Source organism: Convolutriloba macropyga, chromosome 12, assembly GCF_964194025.1.
Source record: "Convolutriloba macropyga chromosome 12, txConMacr16.3, whole genome shotgun sequence".
Classification (NCBI taxonomy): Eukaryota; Metazoa; Xenacoelomorpha; order Acoela; family Convolutidae; genus Convolutriloba; species Convolutriloba macropyga.
The window spans coordinates 21228210-21246519 of NC_134479.1; the positions used below are offsets into that span (position 1 = coordinate 21228210).

Genomic DNA, 18310 nt, shown 5'->3' on the forward strand with positions numbered 1-18310 from the left:
TTAGCGTGCTCCATGTATTCGCAAACTGTTTTGTCTCTGTTCAGAGTTTGTTTGATTATCCAACAACGTGTTTCCGCTCTATTTTATAGTTAGTTCTGTGACTCCCTATTTTTTATAAACGAAGTTTCAATCACCTTTAAAAAATCTTAAGAAAAGGTGTAGTAGTGCTACTAATAAACTTCCTTTTTCAGAGGAGCAAAGGACCTTTAAAGTTTTGTAAACGTTACCTTCAGTTCCCATGTTTTGTGTTGTTTTAGTAACTTTTAGGAATTTTGCTAAATATATGGAAAAACATTAACACTAGATTCATTGGTTTTGCGAAGAAATATAAAAGAAAGTTACTGAATTGTTTGAAACAACTCTATTGGCTAAAATTTTGATTAAACAACTCTTTGAAAATTCAGCATATTTTTCTTTTCATGAATAATGGCATGACATTTGTTTTTTACCCCATTTTGTCCAATTTGACCATTATTGCAGACATGGAAACTGCTGACAATAATTTTCGCGTTCTCAAATGAGGGCTTTTTATGTCCAGCTTCTAAGAAAATGTTCTGGGACAAAGAATTTAGCGGCCTTTCGCTAATTTAATCGATATTTTTCAAAAATAATTTATTTTTGATAAATTAAGATTTCCGCTTGCCATAAAACTTATCGGGCAATTGTCGTGAAAAATGACGTTTTTAACAGCCGTTCAGTGACAGCAAGGCCAGCTCTGGTCCTATCTCCATTTTTGCGATGAAATAGGCTTGGGATCGTTTTTTGGGTCTGTCCTTTTCAAAATGCTTTCCGCATATTTTTTCATTCCAAGTAGAGACATGTATGATTTCTTTCAACAGTCCTCTAATGAGAACTACTTGTATGTTCAAATGATACCCAATGAATAACTACTTTGATTTCTGAGTAAATTTCAGTGTTTTTTGGCTCCGACAAATTGTTTTCGTCAATTTGGTAATGAGTTCTTAAATTTTGCCAGCATTCTTTTGGTAGTCTTTTGACTGAGTATCATTAATCAAAGTCCTTTTTTTATATTAAATATGCTACCAGCGAAACTATCTATTTCATTCAAATTCCACCTAATGATTTTTTGCTAATTTAACTCGATAAGTATCCAAAATTCATAATTTAGTTTTGATTTAGATTTTTTTTCGCCAAATTAGCTATTTTGGTACCATTTTGAACACTTCTTCGTTTTGTTGGATGGACAGCAGTATCAAGATAGTCTGCTTTTTGAATTTTACAATTCAAAAATCATCGGGATGAAATGGGCTGCTGTCTTTTTTATTTTTTGCCGTTTCTTTCTTTTACGTTAACTCATAACCAGAATCAATTCAAATAAAATTTTACCTATCAACAGATGTATTTTAGGTGCAAAAAAACCAATGCATTCACGTAATAATTTTAGCGATGAGTTCATCAATTTTTGGCTTCAACTCTGTTTGCCTAAAATTGTTTGTGAAAGTTCATCTTCATTCGCTCTGCCTTTATTCGTTGTTATTCTGTAGCCTTCTGACTAATGACATGTCCGATCCTATTCTTAAAAGCTAAAAATAAATTTCACTGTTTTTTATTCCAAAGCTTACGGTTTTAGAAAAAAATTGTTTTTTTTTAAAAAAAGTATCTGTTTGAGATTTGTCAATTTCAACTTTTTAGCGTATTCTCAGCAAAGAGAGTGGTTTTTTCGAATGAATAATAATTGATTTTCACTGTTGTTTTAAGATTTTAATCATGTTCTTTTGGCAATGATACTAAGAGTTTTAAAACTTTTTTTATTTTCGACAATTTTTAAACTTTGAGGTTCTTTTTGCTGTAATGTCAGTTCATGACATTGGTGACACAATACAATGACAATTGACTAGAAACAGTAATGGCGTTTAAATAAGGCGCAATCAATAACAATTAATGTTTCCATTTAATAGATTATAATTTTTTAGGCTTCAAAACCGTTTTCTCGAAAAATTTAACTGAATTATTGAGTTTTTGCCCGAGTTTGTTCTTTTTGTAGTCGTATGTCATTCTGGTTATTGGCAGGTCTTAATGGTTTTTGGAGGAGAAAATGAAGTGATTTGATGATTTCTAATGATAGTTAATTGTTTTTGTGGCTTTGAAGTTATTGGTATTCAAAAAGTATAAATTTCTTCTCTTTAGTCCGTTTGTTTTTTGTGTGCTTTTTAATTGTTGTCAATAAAGATAGGTCCGGTATCTTTTTTGTGAATTTCAAGTTTACTTATTTGGTCAGTTTTTTTCGATGCTTTTTTGATTTTGTCATCAATTTTTTTTTGGAAATAGAAAAACATGGGGTTTTGGTTGTAATTAAGGCTTATTGTTCCGAGCCCTTTTAAGGGTGGGGGGGGGGGCAGGAATTAAATATACTCAAATGAGTTTTTTAGCCAATTTTGACCGAACGATATGTTCATCGTAGAGAGTTGAAAGTGGTATCATTGAAATGCCCCTCCACCGTAGAATATTGATTTAAAAATATTTTTTATTTTTGTTTGCTAGAGCGAGTTATCTTGGTTCAAATTTTTGTGAATATCAGACAGATTTGAGTTACTAATATTTGCCTAACATTTTCTCAATTTTGTAAAATTGTGTAAAAATGATTAATAATAGTCCTGTTCAAATTATTTATAAAGACAAAAAGTATTGTTCACTGTTTTGATTCAATTTTTTTGCCTAAAATTTTGGCTAAATACTTCAAAATTAAGCCTGTTTCAAAATGCCCGAATTAAGCTATTTTAGTCCACTTTGATTAAATTTGCCGGAAGTACAGGCCCAAAAACAACTAACACGATCTTTGAAAACTACAATGGGAGCTATTCCCGCTTCCACTTCCATTGCATTGAGAGTAGTCTGGAAATAAAACTTTGGCGTTTTTGGCTAACTTTATTCTATGATTATCAAAAACGCAGCCTTTGTTTTTGATCTTTTAACTAACAAATTATCTGGATCTATGACAATCGAAACAGTTGTGTGTTATTAATGGATGAACAGCAATAGCTAGGCTGGTTCTGATCCAAACTTGGTCTGTTACAAACCAAAAATATTTCAGATTGTAATCAGTCAGTCTTTTTGTTGAAAAAAATTAGATCTCTTTATGTTTAATTAAAGAACAGAATAATTCAAATAAAAGCTCACTGTTGATAGTCCAAAATAGTTTCCGAATCAGTTGGTATATACGGTATCTTTTTTCTTTTCTCCGAGGCTTTTGGTGGTTTTGACTTTTAAAAATGGTTGAATTTTAAATAAACAATGGCTTATTGAACTTTGCCACTATTTTTCTATTATTTTGGTCAACTTGTCGCTTAGTCTCCGCAAAAAGGAATGCTTCGTCTTCCTCTTTTTTCCTACTGACTTAAAATATAATCATTTTTGCGGTTTTACGCGTTAAGTTTTGACTATCTGACTTCGATACTAGTAGATTTCGCATTTTTGTTTCTGATTTTCAGGCATTGGCCCGTTTTTCATGTTTTTATCTCTTTTTGTCACATTATCACTTTATCGACAGTTCAAAAATTATGTTATTGGCATCCAAAATCAGGCACAATTGAACATATAAAAGTCTTTAAAGGCATAAATAAAGGTTTTAATGGCTTCGGCACCCCTTTCTCGAAAAATTTGATTTATTTTTTTAATTTGTCTTTTAACTAATGTTTTTACTTTGTAGTTTTAGTCCAATGAAATTTCCTGGATAATGACAAGTCTCATTGGCTTTTAATGGCAGAATAAGTGAGCCTGTTTTCTGAATTGTTTTTTTGATCAGAGATAGCTGATGGCTTTCATGATTTTGAAAACAATTGTTTTCAATATTAATAAACCTTTTCCAGTTCGCTTTTTTTGTTCTTTTTTCGGTATTTGTTTCCTAGTCTGGATATTGACAGGTCAAATAAGACATTAGTGTTGTCAAAAGACGGTTCCATTTTTTCAAAACCTAATGTTTTTGACAAAGCTCGTTTTGAATTTACTGGCTTTGAAACCGGGATTTCGAAAAAAAAGTAAATTAAAATCTAAATTTTGACTTTATTCGACGTTCTTTTTGTAGACATAAAACATATCATAAATAATTATAGGTCTCATGCACTTATATTGGACAAAAAAAGGAACCTAATTAATTATTTCGTTTTGTAGCTTATAGCTTATGACTTTCAAAAAAATTGTTTTCGATAAATAAAAAATTAAAACTTAATTTTGAGCTTTTTTCTTTTTTTTGTTGTGTTCTTGATATGCAACCTCTCATTAATGAGAGGTCGCATACCACGTTATTGGTGTTCGCGGAAGGCTCAACTGATCATATTTTGAGTAGCAAAACATGGCTTTACGGCTTCGACAGCGTTTTCTCGCAGGTTGTAATTGAAATTTTAATGGTTGTCTCTATTTGTTGTTCTTTTTGTAACCGCACAAAAAATTGAATAAAAAAGGTCTTAAAACCCTCCTAAAGAGGCGTATGTGATCATAAACAGGGTGGATGCGCTCAATTGGTATCTAATTTTTTTCATTACTTTGAAATTAATTGTTTTTAAAGAATTTAAGCCAAGCCTTATTATGGAGCGGTCCCAAATCTTTTCTAGTGAATTATAAATTATTTTCTCTAGTTACAATTTAATTTAACGCTATTTTAGCGTTGCTAGTAATTGTTTTTTTAAAAAAAATGGATTTAATGTTTTGGATGTAATTAAAAGTTTGTTCTTATTGTGGTTTGATTTTTTGTTCGTCTTAAACTGTTTTCCTAATAATGGCTGATCTCAACAATCTTTATCAAAATTTTATTATTTCACTGAGTTATTTGCGTCGGAGGCGATCTTTTTATTCATACACAGTTTTATTTTTAAAAATACTTGGATTTTTGGGGGTTTTCTATCTGTTCCTCATTTGGTAGACATTTATGCCAAAAATGTGGATGAGCGGGGTCGGAACTCTATGTGCAAACGCACATTGCCGAGCCTCCTTGCTGTTTTATATGATTTTATTGATTGTTTTTATCTGTTATTCTTTTTATTCGGAGGTATCATCGACACTCGAATGAAGCATTATTTATCTTGTTTAGTGGTTAGCGCTTAAAGGGATTTTTGAAATGGGTACACTAACTATTTTTGAACAAAATTATGAAATTCTTAAAATTTTCTTTTTCTCATTTCGTAGACAATTAGGTCGAAAACGTGTTTGAGCGTGTTTGGTACATTATATGCTAACACACTTTACTGAGCTGCCTTGTTTAAATTGAGTCTTAACTTTTTTGATCAAATAATTTTCTAATTTGTTTTGCTCTAAATCTCCACCGTACTTCTCGTACTCCTGAATATAATGGTTTTTATCACATTTTATTTTGTCCATCGCAAAAAATTTGTTCGAACCGCCTATCAGAAGTTTTCAATATCTCTTGCCAACACCTCGCATTTTTCACTTCTCTTGAAATTTTGTTGCCGTGCAGCACCACAAGATCTTGGTATGATTTATCGTGTTTTATCAGTATTTGATGTAAAAACTTTTTATTGTTATATTAGGTTTTTCTTCACTGGCAAAGCATGTAAAAATTTTTCTCATTTTCCCAACTTCCCATTTTGATCATGAAACTGTTTATAAATTTCTAAGTAAGTTTTCGAAGCTCAGCGCATCTCAAATTTTTGCAAAGTTCTTAGTACTCTGTTAATTTTTACTTGTAAAGGAGCTATATTTGCTGGAAAATTCAATGATGTATGCTTTTGATACGCCGTTGATGACGAACAAAAGAGTTGATCAATTGCATCTTCAAAACAAAAATAACCAAAACCATTCTCTTACCACATGAACATAATTTTGAGTGAATATTTTTACACGAGCATTCATTGACTGCTGTTTTACCATTACTATACATATCATTACTTGAAATGATTAACTATATAAAAATAACGTGAAAGCGCAGAATAGAAACTGTCAAATCTTTTTTTAAACATTGGATTGATTATTGACGTTCAAAATCAAAAAAATTAATTTTTCACTTTGTCTTTTGGATAGTAGCTTTTGTCCATTTTAGGTTTCTTCTGATTCTTATCAAAATTTGATTTATTAATTAAAACACTTGCTACTTTGGAGAAATAAAGTCATTCTTTCTGTCTGGATCTCATTTCAGCTGATTTATCAATCGAAAGAAAATTGAAAATTGAAAAAAAATAAATTAAAAAAGTCATTCAATTACAATCCAACGAGTTTTGATTGCTTTAAGAATTAACCGGTCGCTACTATATTTTGTTACGGATAATTTGTAAAATTGTTTTTAACGAAACCTTTGAATATTTCAAACACAATTTTGTCCACTGTTGTTTATCTAATTACAATCGCTGTGCACTTTTATCAAAATTAAAATAGAAAATTTTCAGATATATTTCTTCATCTATAAGCTTTGCTGAATGTCTCTGAGAACGAGAATCAACTGTTACACAGCCTGGGTCAACTTCCGACTCTTAGAATACGATGTCAATCTGAACAATGTCATCTCTGACATCCTGCAGGGTTCCAATTTGAAACTGTTGGTCAACTCGATGGTCGGGTACCCTCCGAAGCGACTGGCATCCTTGGATGATCTCACTCAAAATCAGGTATAAAAAGTTTGAAGAAATTCACACCAAAAAGGAAATAGTTTTTCCTGCCTCATTGTAATCTGTTGCCGACTACAATTGTGCATAAGAGTTTTGTAAATTAACGGTTATACTGTAAACTCTTGCAAGAATTTTACAAAATAACAGTATTCTTGGAAGATTTTGAGATTTGGCAAGATAAAAGTCCCTCACAAAACCAAATGAAAGAACCGTTTTATGCATGAATCTTAGAAGATAACTATTGGAGTTCGACTATGACATGAAAAGAAAACAAAATCTTTGAAAATTGGACTCATATGCGAGGCCGACTTGTTTTCTTCAGTCATTCTTCATTAGATCATTCAACAGTATTCCATTTTTTTATTCATAGGTCATAACCAGAGTCGAATGGGCTGTGAAGGAGCTGAAAAGCATCAATGTGATCCCAGCGAAGAGTGAAATAGACGGAAGACTGTTTGCTATGAGGAGTTCAGATCAGATATTCAATTTGTTAGGTCTTCTAGTCCAACATGACATCCAGTTTCTGTGGGATCGGCAGGAGTTCCTGAGGTCAGGCCATGTTAGCCTAGCTCATAAAAATGATAATATGCTAAACAAATATAGTATGCTTATCTTGCAAGATCTTAAAGAATCTGGCAGAAATTTACAAGTTGATACATTCTTGAATGATCTTCCTTAATAAGCATCCATCTGCAAATATACAAACTCTCTCAACAAGTTTGAGCATTCCATCAGCATATAACAAAATGGGTGATTCCGATCACATTTTTTAAATATGGCACTCTCTTATTTCTAAAACAACTGTAATTTGAACTTTGTGTGATAAATGAAAATATAAGTTGTATTCGAGAAAGAACACATTATTTCCTTCCAAAATGAGAATTATTTTCTTCCAAAATATTTATGAGAACTTAGTCAGCCTGCTGAAGTCAAAATTGTTTTCATGCCTTTTTGGTGACGAGGTAGTTTTCTAGCTCGCAGTGTTTGATTTAGTTGTCAAAAATCTAATGCCGGAGGCATGGAGGCCTCGAGAGGTAACCGAAACTCAGACAAAATTCGGCTACGTTCGAATTCGAAGTTTAAAGACGGCACAAAAATGACCTTAAACGAATTTTTGAAATTGTAACGGAGTTTCAGTGCACGATTTGGAGATTATTTGGAGATTAAACAAAAAAATAATGTGATGGAACCATATAGGTGCGAAAACACACAATCGTTAATTTAAATTGATCGAGATCGATAACTGCATTCAACAACGTATTAAGGCAAAAAAGCCCCTCTCCATGGCCCGGCAAATCCAGCTTGATCTTTTTTAGCAGGTATTTGTCTGAGTCGATTTTCGACTCAGATTGGTCACCGATACGTTTTCGAAACATAAAAATATTAAGCCTAAAAAGAGCGCAATCGATTCAGTATATTAGTAGGCTCAACGAAAATTATGTTTAACGAACTTTTTCTGAGCTCTCTACGTATAAAAGAACGGATATAAGGCTTATATGGTTAAGAGATTACGTAATAAACTTTCTCGCTGGATAGCGCATAGATTTCTCGCTGCTCTTTTATTTAAATAGCGCTTTAAATAGATTGTTCATTTAGTTTACTCGGTAACATCCTCCGGCCCGGAAGAAAATGTTGGGAGGATTGGTACAAGCTTAACGAGTGGGCGGACGAGCGATCCGGATGACGTGCGTAAGACGGCGGAGCGGGCGACGCTGTCGGAGCCGTACCGAAGTTCCTCAATCCGAGCGGTTGGATAGTAACTCCTAGGGTTGCTTTCTTCAACGATCCAAACTAAATCACCGACCTTGAGGTGCTGCTCGGCAGGCGTCTGCCACTTAGATCTACGGTTCAACGCAGGTACATACTCCTTGAGCCAACGTGCCCAAATTGCATTGGCGTAAGACTGTGCACGGGCGTACCGCTTACGATGATCGAACTCGTCGACGCCAACGATAGACGGAATTCGGGTTGCTTGGTTACCGAGTAGAAAATGGTTAGGTGTTATTGCGCCTAGGTCGGACGGGTCGGCGCTTACGGGCGTTAAGGGACGTGAGTTTAGTGCGTATTCGACCAGACAAAAAGTAGTGTTCAACACCTCATCTGTGAGGCGACGCGTACCGAGGATAGTGTACAGTACCCTTTTAAAACTTCGAACTAGCCTCTCCCAGATGCCACCTTGGTGTGGCGCACTGGGTGGATTGAACCTCCACTTAATGCCCTTATGTGCAAGTTCGGTGGCAATGTTAAGCGTATTCCATTTTTCCACACATTCACGGAGCTCTTTCTCCGCTCCAATGAAGTTCGTACCATTATCCGACCAAATCATAGCAGGAGTACCCCGACGGGAGACGAACCGCTCCACTCCCATTACACAAGAACTAGTGTCCATGGACGGGACAACTTCAACATGGACAGCACGAGTAGTGAGACAAGTGAAGAGAAATCCCCACCTCTTCTCGGTAGTCCGACGAACTGTGACGTAGAATGGGCCGAAGTAATCAACCCCGGTGTTGGTAAAGGGAGGAGACTGGTATGCCAGTCTCTCCTTTGGGAGGTCTGCCATGATAGGTTGAATGGTTGCTGCACGGAACATTCTACACAAGACGCAGTTTGATTTGATGGAACGCAGGGTGGAACGTAGTTTTAGGATGGCATAACGTTCCTGTACCTTTGACCTTAAGTAATCAATGCCCTGATGATGGTTCTTCAAATGAGTATGCCGCAGAAACAGTTTAACAAAAGTATGACGTGCATCCAGCACGATAGGATGCTTAGTGTCAAAGTCAATTTCCGCTAGCCGTCGGAGTCGACCAGAAGAACGGATGAGACCCTGAGGCCCAATAAACGGAGTAAACTGAGCAATGCGGCTGCTCTTCTTAACAGATTTGTTGTCAAGAAGATCCTTTCTTTCAGTACTAAAGGACTCTTCCTGAACCAAGTACTGGAGATGACGCTCGGCTTCGTCAAGCTCAACAGGATCGGCTATGCTGCCGTCTACGGTACGGTAACTTTCATGAGATGGTAAAAGACGGAGCACATATGCGGTGACACGCAGTAATTTTTGATAAGAACTGAACTTATCAAACGGGATTAGATTGATACTTTGTTCCTTAGGGGGCTTGGTTACGGATGCGGCTAAAGATGAGATGGAGTCATCATCTTGTTCCTTGGTTACAACGCCGAGTTTGATGTTATCAACGACGTCAGTATTTGGCACAAAAGGGAATTGCTTAGTTGTCAAGAAGTCAGGACCCCTCACCCAGCTACTTGATTGCAAAACTTCAGCGGACATGCCACGCGTGCCAGCATCTGCCGGATTATCACAAGTGGCGACGTGGTTCCATTGGTCAACGCTGGTGTTCTCCAGGATTTCACTAACACGATTTGCAATGAAGATGGGGTGTTTGTTTGTTGAGTTTATCCACTGCAAGACGATGGTACTATCTGTCCACATAAAGACTTTATCCACAGTAACCGTTAATGCTCGACAGATTTCCCTTTTTAAACGGGCAGCGAGGAGAGCGGCTTGTAATTCCAACTTAGGAACTGTCATTACCTTCATAGGTGCAACACGGGCCTTGCCCAAGACAAACGCCAGCTCTGTTTTAATCTCCCCGGAGGTGCAAGTTACTTGAGCCCTGAGAAAACCTACTGCACTGAATACGTCTTGCGAGCTATCACCAAACATGTGGAGTTCAAGATGTTGGAATGGTCCTGAAAAGTAACTTCTCGGTATAGTGATCTCAGCTAACCGCGGCAGTTCAATACACCAGGCAAGGAATCTATCAACTGTGTCCTTAGGTAACTCGTCATCCCAACTTTGCCCATTGACACGCCAAATGTCTTTCAAGATTAACCGAGCACCAACAGTGAAAGGTGCGACAAGACCAATTGGGTCGTAGACCTTTGACACAAGACTTAAGACCAAGCGCTGTGTTAAACTTTTCGTGATGGTGCTGTTAGTACCCCTACTCACAACCAGAGTATCGTTGTTGTGATCCCACTTAAGCCCAAGCACGTGCATTGATTCCTCCTTTGATGAAACGATGACCTTCGGTTCAGTGGATTGAGCAGACCCATCAATTCGGTCAGCCAGATCTGGTACATTGCTTACAAACTTAGTAAGCTTGAACCCACCTAGATGGAGAAGATGTACCAATTCCTTCGACCTAATGAGGGCCCTCTCGGGGGATTCCACTGAGTCCAAGTAGTCGTCCATGTAGAAGTTCTCAAGGACGGCTTTCGCAGCTTCTGGGTGCTCCTTAGCATTATCGCGTGCCGTGCGCTGAAGTGCGTAGTTGGCGCAGGTGGGCGAATCTTTTGCCCCAAAGATGTGGCGCGTATACTGGTGTACCACAACATTTGATGTGGGGTCCTCCCGCCACAAAAAGCGCAATGATGGCTGATCACATGGTAACACTCCAACTTGGAGGAACATTCCCTCGATGTCGGCGGATACGGCAAATGGATGTTGTCTGAACCGTAGGAGTACATAGATTAGGTTTTGCAGTAGGTCAGGTCCGGTGAGTAATGACTTATTGAGAGATGCGCCATGGAATTTTGCTGCTCCGTTTAGTACCCTACGAACCTTGCCCGGCTTGTTCGGGTTAACAACCGGATGGTGTGGTAGGTACCACTCTCGTTCCGAGCGACTTTCCACCTTATGAGCATCTTTGACCCTTACTACGTAGCCTTTGTCTAAGTCCTCTTTGATTCGAGTACTTTTCCCTTAATGTCTGATCTTTCGTTAGCCGCTTTTCCAAAGACTTTAATTGAACAAGCGCTGAGAAATAATTGTTGGGCAGTTCGATGTTATCTTCAGCCCATAGCATTCCGACATCGTACCTTTTTCCATTATGCACGGTGGTGTTTTCAAGAATTTCATGCGCACGTGCATCCGAGGCGGATCGTGGGTCTACTTGCTTAAGTGCGCCGTACGACTCCATGTCGTACCAAGATTTTACCTGACTAGCGAGTTCAAAATCCTGCTCCAAATTAGCTTTGAAACAAGTCGAGACTAAACCTGAAGACGACGGTAGAGGGCCGCTTAGAACCCAACCTATGGGCAAGCGAACAGCGAAGGGCGAGGACTTCTCGTCGGCAGCGAAGTACTCTAACGGGCGGATGGCATGATACACATCCTGTCCAAGTATCATCTCGATGTTTCCGTAGCAATATGTAACTGGGTCTAGAACTGCTAGGTGCGGGTATGTTTCCTGAAGTGCTTTAATGTTGATGATATCGGCGCCTACATTTAAATCTTCCTTTACGTAAGGGCTTACTTTAAATGGTTCAAATGCTTGGTTGTCGCGTGGTGTTACAATTAGTTCAACTAACTTAGTGTCTATAACCTCCTCGGTATTTATACCCTTGACTGTTAATTTCAATGCTGTACCGTGCAAACCAAGTCTATTTGCAAGATCATTGGACACCCAAGAGTTACTGCAAGCGGTATCGCACAAAACTAAAGCCGTGGTGTCTTTACCGGAAGAGCTCTTCAACTGTAATTCAGTCACCTGAAGGAGGCCTTTCACATTACTCACAGATGACAAAGTAGTGGTCTTACTCGATGATTGGACACTAGGAAGTTTACTTTGATTTGCGCCAGCATTAGAATTAATGTTGTTGTTGTTTGAAGGGGATTTTGGTGGATAAACCCTCTCAGCTCCATGAAGAAGTGTGTTATGGGAGCTGTTGCAACCGTCCTTCCTGCATTTCCTGGGGTTTGGGCATTGCCTGAACATATGCTTTTCTCTCAAACATGAGAAGCACAGTTTTGCTTCAGCCACTACCTTTGCTCGCTGAGTGGGAGACTTTTCTTTAAATACCCTACACTCCCAGATGCGGTGGATACCTTTACACACAATGCAGCGAGGGGTTGCAGGCGTTGCCGATGTTGAGGCTGGTCTCTGAGTGCCCTTAGTTTGTGTATTAGCAGCAAAAGTTCTTGAGGCAACTTTGGTCTTTACTACTGAGTTGGTGTTATCCTCAGTTCTTGCCTTCGATGAAGTTTGTTTCATTAAATCATGTGCCTCTGCCTTCTCCTTCAACCAATCGTTGAAGTCAAGGAGTGTTGGCTTAACCCAATGTTTCTTCACTGTGAAGAGTGACCAGGATTCTTTCAGATTGGGCGGCAATTTTTGCACAGCCGTGTTGAGAAGTGAGGCGCTCTTAAGGTCTGCGTCATATGAAAGTGATTTAAAGACCCCAACAAGACTTGAAATTGTTGCAGAATAGTTTATGATGTTATCACTATTGTGCATCTTTAGTGGTGGAAAAGAGCTGAGTTTTTCTAAGTGTGCACTGACTACTGCCTGTGGTTGGCCAAATTTACGTTCGAGTGTCTTAAGTGCGTCCTTGTACATTACACCGCAGTATGCGAACTCAGCGATGGCGGTTTTAGCTTTTCCAGTTACAAGAGTTTTTAAGTATGTTAACTTGACGTCATCAGTCAAGGACTGTGCGTCTATGGCGCTTTTAAATTGTCCGAACCATTCGTGCCACTGCAGGGGATCACCATTGTATTGTGCCAACTTCCACTCGGGCAGTGGATCGTTCTTCTTACAAGTAATTGCGTCCGCCAACTGCTTTATCAAATCCGCAGAGTCCAAAGAAGGAGCCGAAGGTGTGGGATGCGGCGGGCCACCCCAACACAACGGGTTCGGAACGGTAGCTCCATACGTTGGCGGAATGATCGGAGTGACAAAGGTGGGGGCGGTACCTGCGGAAGAACTAAATGGATTCGCTTGCATGAAGTCTGATGTTACGTAATTTTGAGCGCCTGCTGCTGCTTGTACATGAGGGGAGCGGTGCGATGTAGATATATGAGGGTTGATTAACGGGGCCGGTTGTGCGGTGTATAAATTTGCAGATGTACGTACAAGTGGTAATGCATTTGGTGGGACTGCTGCCGGAAAACGCCAGACATTTGGATCTGGAGGAGCAGGAGGTGCGTGGGTTATGGGCACAAAGTTTTGGGGCTGAAAATTCTTTTGTGGAGGTGCTGGATGATTTAATTGAGGTACGAAATTGTTTGCGGAGGAAATGAATGGTGCAGGCGGAGAATGGGGTAACAGATTGACATTATTCGCCACGGGGTTAGTGGCTTGTAGTGGGAGTGCTTGTGGCGGGGAAGGAGGAAAGCGAAATGCTGGTGGGATTAGCGGAAAATGCGGTGGTGCGGGGTTTAGAACGGGGGATGGAGGGGCTGGTACATTTATGTGTGCTTGTTGCGGATTAAGTGCTAGCGGAGCATTAACAAGTGTGTTTAAAGGTAGTGAACGCGAAGGGCTGACTAAATTCAACTGTCCCGGCATGCTCGACCTGCGAGGGAATTGATGATCTAACTGTAAACTATCGAAGTGCATTGTTGCTTGAGACAGTTGTCGGGCTGTGTTTGGGGCGTTTAGTTGAGTTGGCATACCAAAGTTTATTGGTGGTGATGGAGGCGTATATTGGGGCTGTCGCTGCTCTTGCATGATGTTGTTTGCAACATGTGCATCATTGGTTACATTGGTTCCACTACTTGGTTCATGGACAGGGAGATTGATGTTGGCCTCAACTTGACCATGTGTATTGAGATTGAAGTGTGAGTTTGGAAGTTGAGCTGAAGAAGGTCGGACAATTGCTTGGTTGGATTGGGCGATGGAACCAGAAAAGTGCAAACTCGGTTCGTTTGCAACATCTGCCATGTTCCCGGCTGGTGACGAATTAACCCAATCTTGAACAAGTTTCTTGCTCTTGACTGAACTTCTTTCCGTAAAGAGCCCACTCATTTTGCCTGTACCAGACCCGTCCGCTGATGATTTTGTCATCAACTCAATTTCCTCAAGGGCTGCAGCAGCTACTTCCTTGCGATGATCTTCCTCAAGCTGTTCAATTTCTAATTCCCGCAATTTCGTTTGTTTTTCAATTTCAAGACGTTGTCTAGCAATGCGGAGTTTTGCCTCATGTTGTTTCTCAAGTTCCTCCCTTTTGAGTCTAGATAGTTCTAAGTCTCGTTGACGCTGACTTGATCTTTTTGAGGAAGTCATATGTGAACCTGATCTTGATTGGTGAGAGGTATACAGCTCTGCTGTCTCTTTGTCATGGACCGAATTGATATACCCTCGAGCAGCAGCAATGAACTCATCAGTTTTCTTTGTTACAGTCTCTAACCATTTCTCAAGATTCTTACAGGCAGCGTCTGGATCTTCAGTCTTTTGTGCCAGATCAAAGAGCTCTTCATTCTTATCAACTACTCTAGTAAAAGCATCTTTGCACTTCACAATCAGACGTTCGAGCTTAACTTTCCTGTCTTGCTTATCAACAGCATTGTTAATTTCCCCATAGATGTTATTAAGTTCAGCCTCTAATTTTGCTCTTGCGCTATAAAGTTTGTTGAATTTGTCCTGCAAAGTTGTCATGATCTTAAGAAAAACAGGAACCACAAGTTTAATTTGGTACTAATATAAAGTACACACACATGCAACAGCACAACACAAATGGGTTATACCGAACCCTAGTGTGACGATTTGCCTAGCAAACCGCCAAAGAGCAAAGATGTTCGTCGAGTACAATAGTACCCGGCGAAAGAAAGAAAGAACGGTGCGCAGGAAGCGCGAAACGGGACAGGACGGGGGACGGGACGGACGGGAAGAGACGCCGAACGAATAATGCACGACGCAACGGGAAACCGGACGGACAAACGAGAGCGTCGGGCGAAGGGCGCGCGACGAAACGGGAAAACGGCACGGGCGGGGCGGAAACGTCGGGCGGATGGCGCGCGACGAAAGGGGAAAACGGCACGGGCGAGGCGGAAACGTCGGGCGGATGGCGCGCGACGAAACGAGAAAACTGGCACGGGCGGGTGCGGAAACGTCGGGCGGATGGCGCGCGACGAAACGGGAAAACTGGCACGGGCGGGGCGGAAACCACAAGCGAGGAGGCGGGAAGATCGATGCTAACAGACCACAGCAACAACTCAACCAAACAAGCTAGCCGTAACTCCAGAATAAACTTAAGTCACACCCTAGAACGAAGGAGACGAGCTACTGCCAGGTACACTAGCACAAATCATTATGGGGCTTTAACAACGGCATCAAAACATTAAACATGAAACAATTTACGGCAACAGTGTAGTATAACCAAAAGTCGAAAAGGTCAGGAACTTTACTAGCCGTAACTCCAGAACAAACTTAAGTCACACCCTAGCAAACCACCCTACCCAGACAACAAAAGTGCATACTACAAAATTAATAAAGGTACAACAAATTGCTAGCAAACAAGTGTGGTGAAAGTCACGAAACAAACCATCCGTAACTCTAGAATGAACTTAAGTCACACCCTAGCAAGGAACGAGACTAAACAACAAACCAGCATACTAGCAAAAAGAAATTTTACTACAGCAAAACTCAACATACTACATCATACAACAAATAAAGGGGGGATAGAAAGAAACAAGGTGACACGGAAACAAAAAGGACGGAAACTGAAAATGAAACCAGATAACCTGCGGAAACGGATGGTAGTGAATAACTCAAAGAATGGGGAGAGCAAAACGTTTAGTAAAGCACTATTGGAAGGAATCAACCACAAACTAACCCGCGCAACAACGCAAGACTAAGAGACATTTAGGTTATTAAAGGCTTGAGTAAGTTCCGCCTCCTCGTACGCATGGCGGTTGCGGAGCGTTTTTCGACGGCGCTTGGAAAGTTTTTTCGGTCGGGACCGTGTTATCAAGGACCGGAGGTTGTTCTTATGAGCTAAGACTATAGTGAGTGTTTTCAGCTCAAGCGCAGGCCTTTGGTGTAATGCTCTGTACTCTTTAAGTAAACTAAGATCTTTCTGTTTACGTTTAGACACAATGTCTTTCACTAAATGGATGGTAACTAGAGTACTACGCTTGAGCTGATTGTAAATATCAGGAGTTCCCTCTCTGGGGCAATACACTATAGCTTCTATGCGCTCCTGATACTTTTCAAGCACTTCAATAAGCTGCGAAGGTGTTAAAGGCTTATTGTTGTTACTGCGATGACGGGACAATGAATTGTTCACCACATCATGCCATATAACTAGCCTCTTTTTATCACGGAAGAAGTGACTCAATTGAAATTGCGCGGTTTTTCGGACTTTCAAAGCGTTAGGATTAAAACTCAGACCCGGTAATGCGTAAATTCCTTTTTTATAATGGTCTTGTAACGCTTGAGGCAAGGTTTTTATGGCGTGATGCAGTGAACTTGCAGCTAATATAAAAACCATATAATGTTTTTTACAACATAATTGACTTGAGCTTTGCTCAAACTCCGAACCTTGATGTTAAAGGCACGATTTTCACGAGTTATCAAGAATAAGCGCTTATTTGAGAAAAAAAACTTGAAAAACTTGACCAAATTGTCTTTTGATTTTCTTTTAAATCGACAACTTTATGCAATTGTTACATCCGCATTTAATAATTTTCCTTTAGAATGATAGGGACAAAGGAATTTTTTTCAAATTTGGTCAAATTTTTCCAAGATTTTTAAGTTTTTGCTACGCTTTTATGTCAAGAACTGTAAAAAACACCGCAATTTGATTATTTCTGGATTTTGACAAAATTTGTCAAAATTATTGTTTTTTCAAAAAAAAATGTGTATGGGATGGGTTATCGGTGACTAGGGGTAATGTCGCAAATACCAGATTATAGGAAATGAAACCGAAAAAAGGGGGGTTAATAGATTTGCCGGTTTAATAAATTTAGAACGTCAAATGAAAATTAAGTTGAAGTTTGGGTAAGTCTTACAAGTTTTTTTTTTCTCGGTTCCAATGTGCAGCTCTTCGATAGATTTGGAGTCGATTTCTAGATGTGTCGCCAGTTCAAGAGTTGCCCTGTCATTAGAAACCACAACACACTGTATAGTTTTATGTGCCCTCAGCGTACACAATCATTTACAACCCTGTCTCCATTCGTGCCTCCTCCAAAAGCGACCGATTTTCGGGACTCCAGATCGCCAGGAATTCCAACATGGTCAATTTTTTTTTTGGTACAGGTTCCAAGGCTTCGATTCCTCAGATTGTAGATCGGCAAATTTCACACTAATCACTTTTCTCATTCAATTTTGAGGGGAATTGAATCTCAAATAAATGAATTGTGTCAATTTTATTGCGATTCAATTATTATTGCAAATCGTTTTCACGTTAATAACGAAAGCCAATGCCAATTAAGGCCCGCCCCTTCCGAGTTGATTCTCTGCAAAATGCCTGCCAATTTAATGCCACACGGGAAAGTAACCGATAAGTTTTGGTCACAATCAGATTGGGATTTGCTAACTAATGGAAATAATTTTTTGGGACTAAGGAGCAAGATGAAGGTATCAACATTCCATGATCAATAAAGAGCGGGGAACGATAATTTGACCGAACTTAATTGCAATCAGAAATTATTCTTTGCAGGTTCTTCCACAAGAGTAGAGGCAATCAATTGTACACTTCGTAAGGGTAAAGCAAATCGTTTGATTTACAAGACGCCCAATCTCGAATCGAGGCCCCCTCGAATTATAGAGGGTCGCGGCACCAGCTTTATAGGTGCGAAAACACACAATCGTTAATTTAAATTGATCGAGATCGATAACTGCATTCAACAACGTATTAAGGCAAAAAAGCCCCTCTCCATGGCCCGGCAAATCCAGCTTGATCTTTTTTAGCAGGTATTTGTCTGAGTCGATTTTCGACTCAGATTGGTCACCGATACGTTTTCGAAACATAAAAATATTAAGCCTAAA

The 18310-nt window shown here is 39.4% G+C and overlaps 1 protein-coding gene across 1 annotated transcript in view; it reads left to right on the top strand.

The window, feature by feature from the left end:
* Positions 1-5877: 5877 nt before the first annotated feature.
* LOC142350417 (uncharacterized) overlaps positions 5878-18310 on the top strand; it is a 52397-nt gene continuing 39964 nt past the window's right edge. Inside the window, exons 1-2 of the mRNA XM_075402264.1 lie at positions 5878-6572; positions 6943-7121. Coding sequence (XP_075258379.1) covers positions 6384-6572; positions 6943-7121 — 368 coding nt within the window. The 5' untranslated portion in view covers positions 5878-6383. The remainder of the gene's footprint in view (positions 6573-6942; positions 7122-18310) is intronic.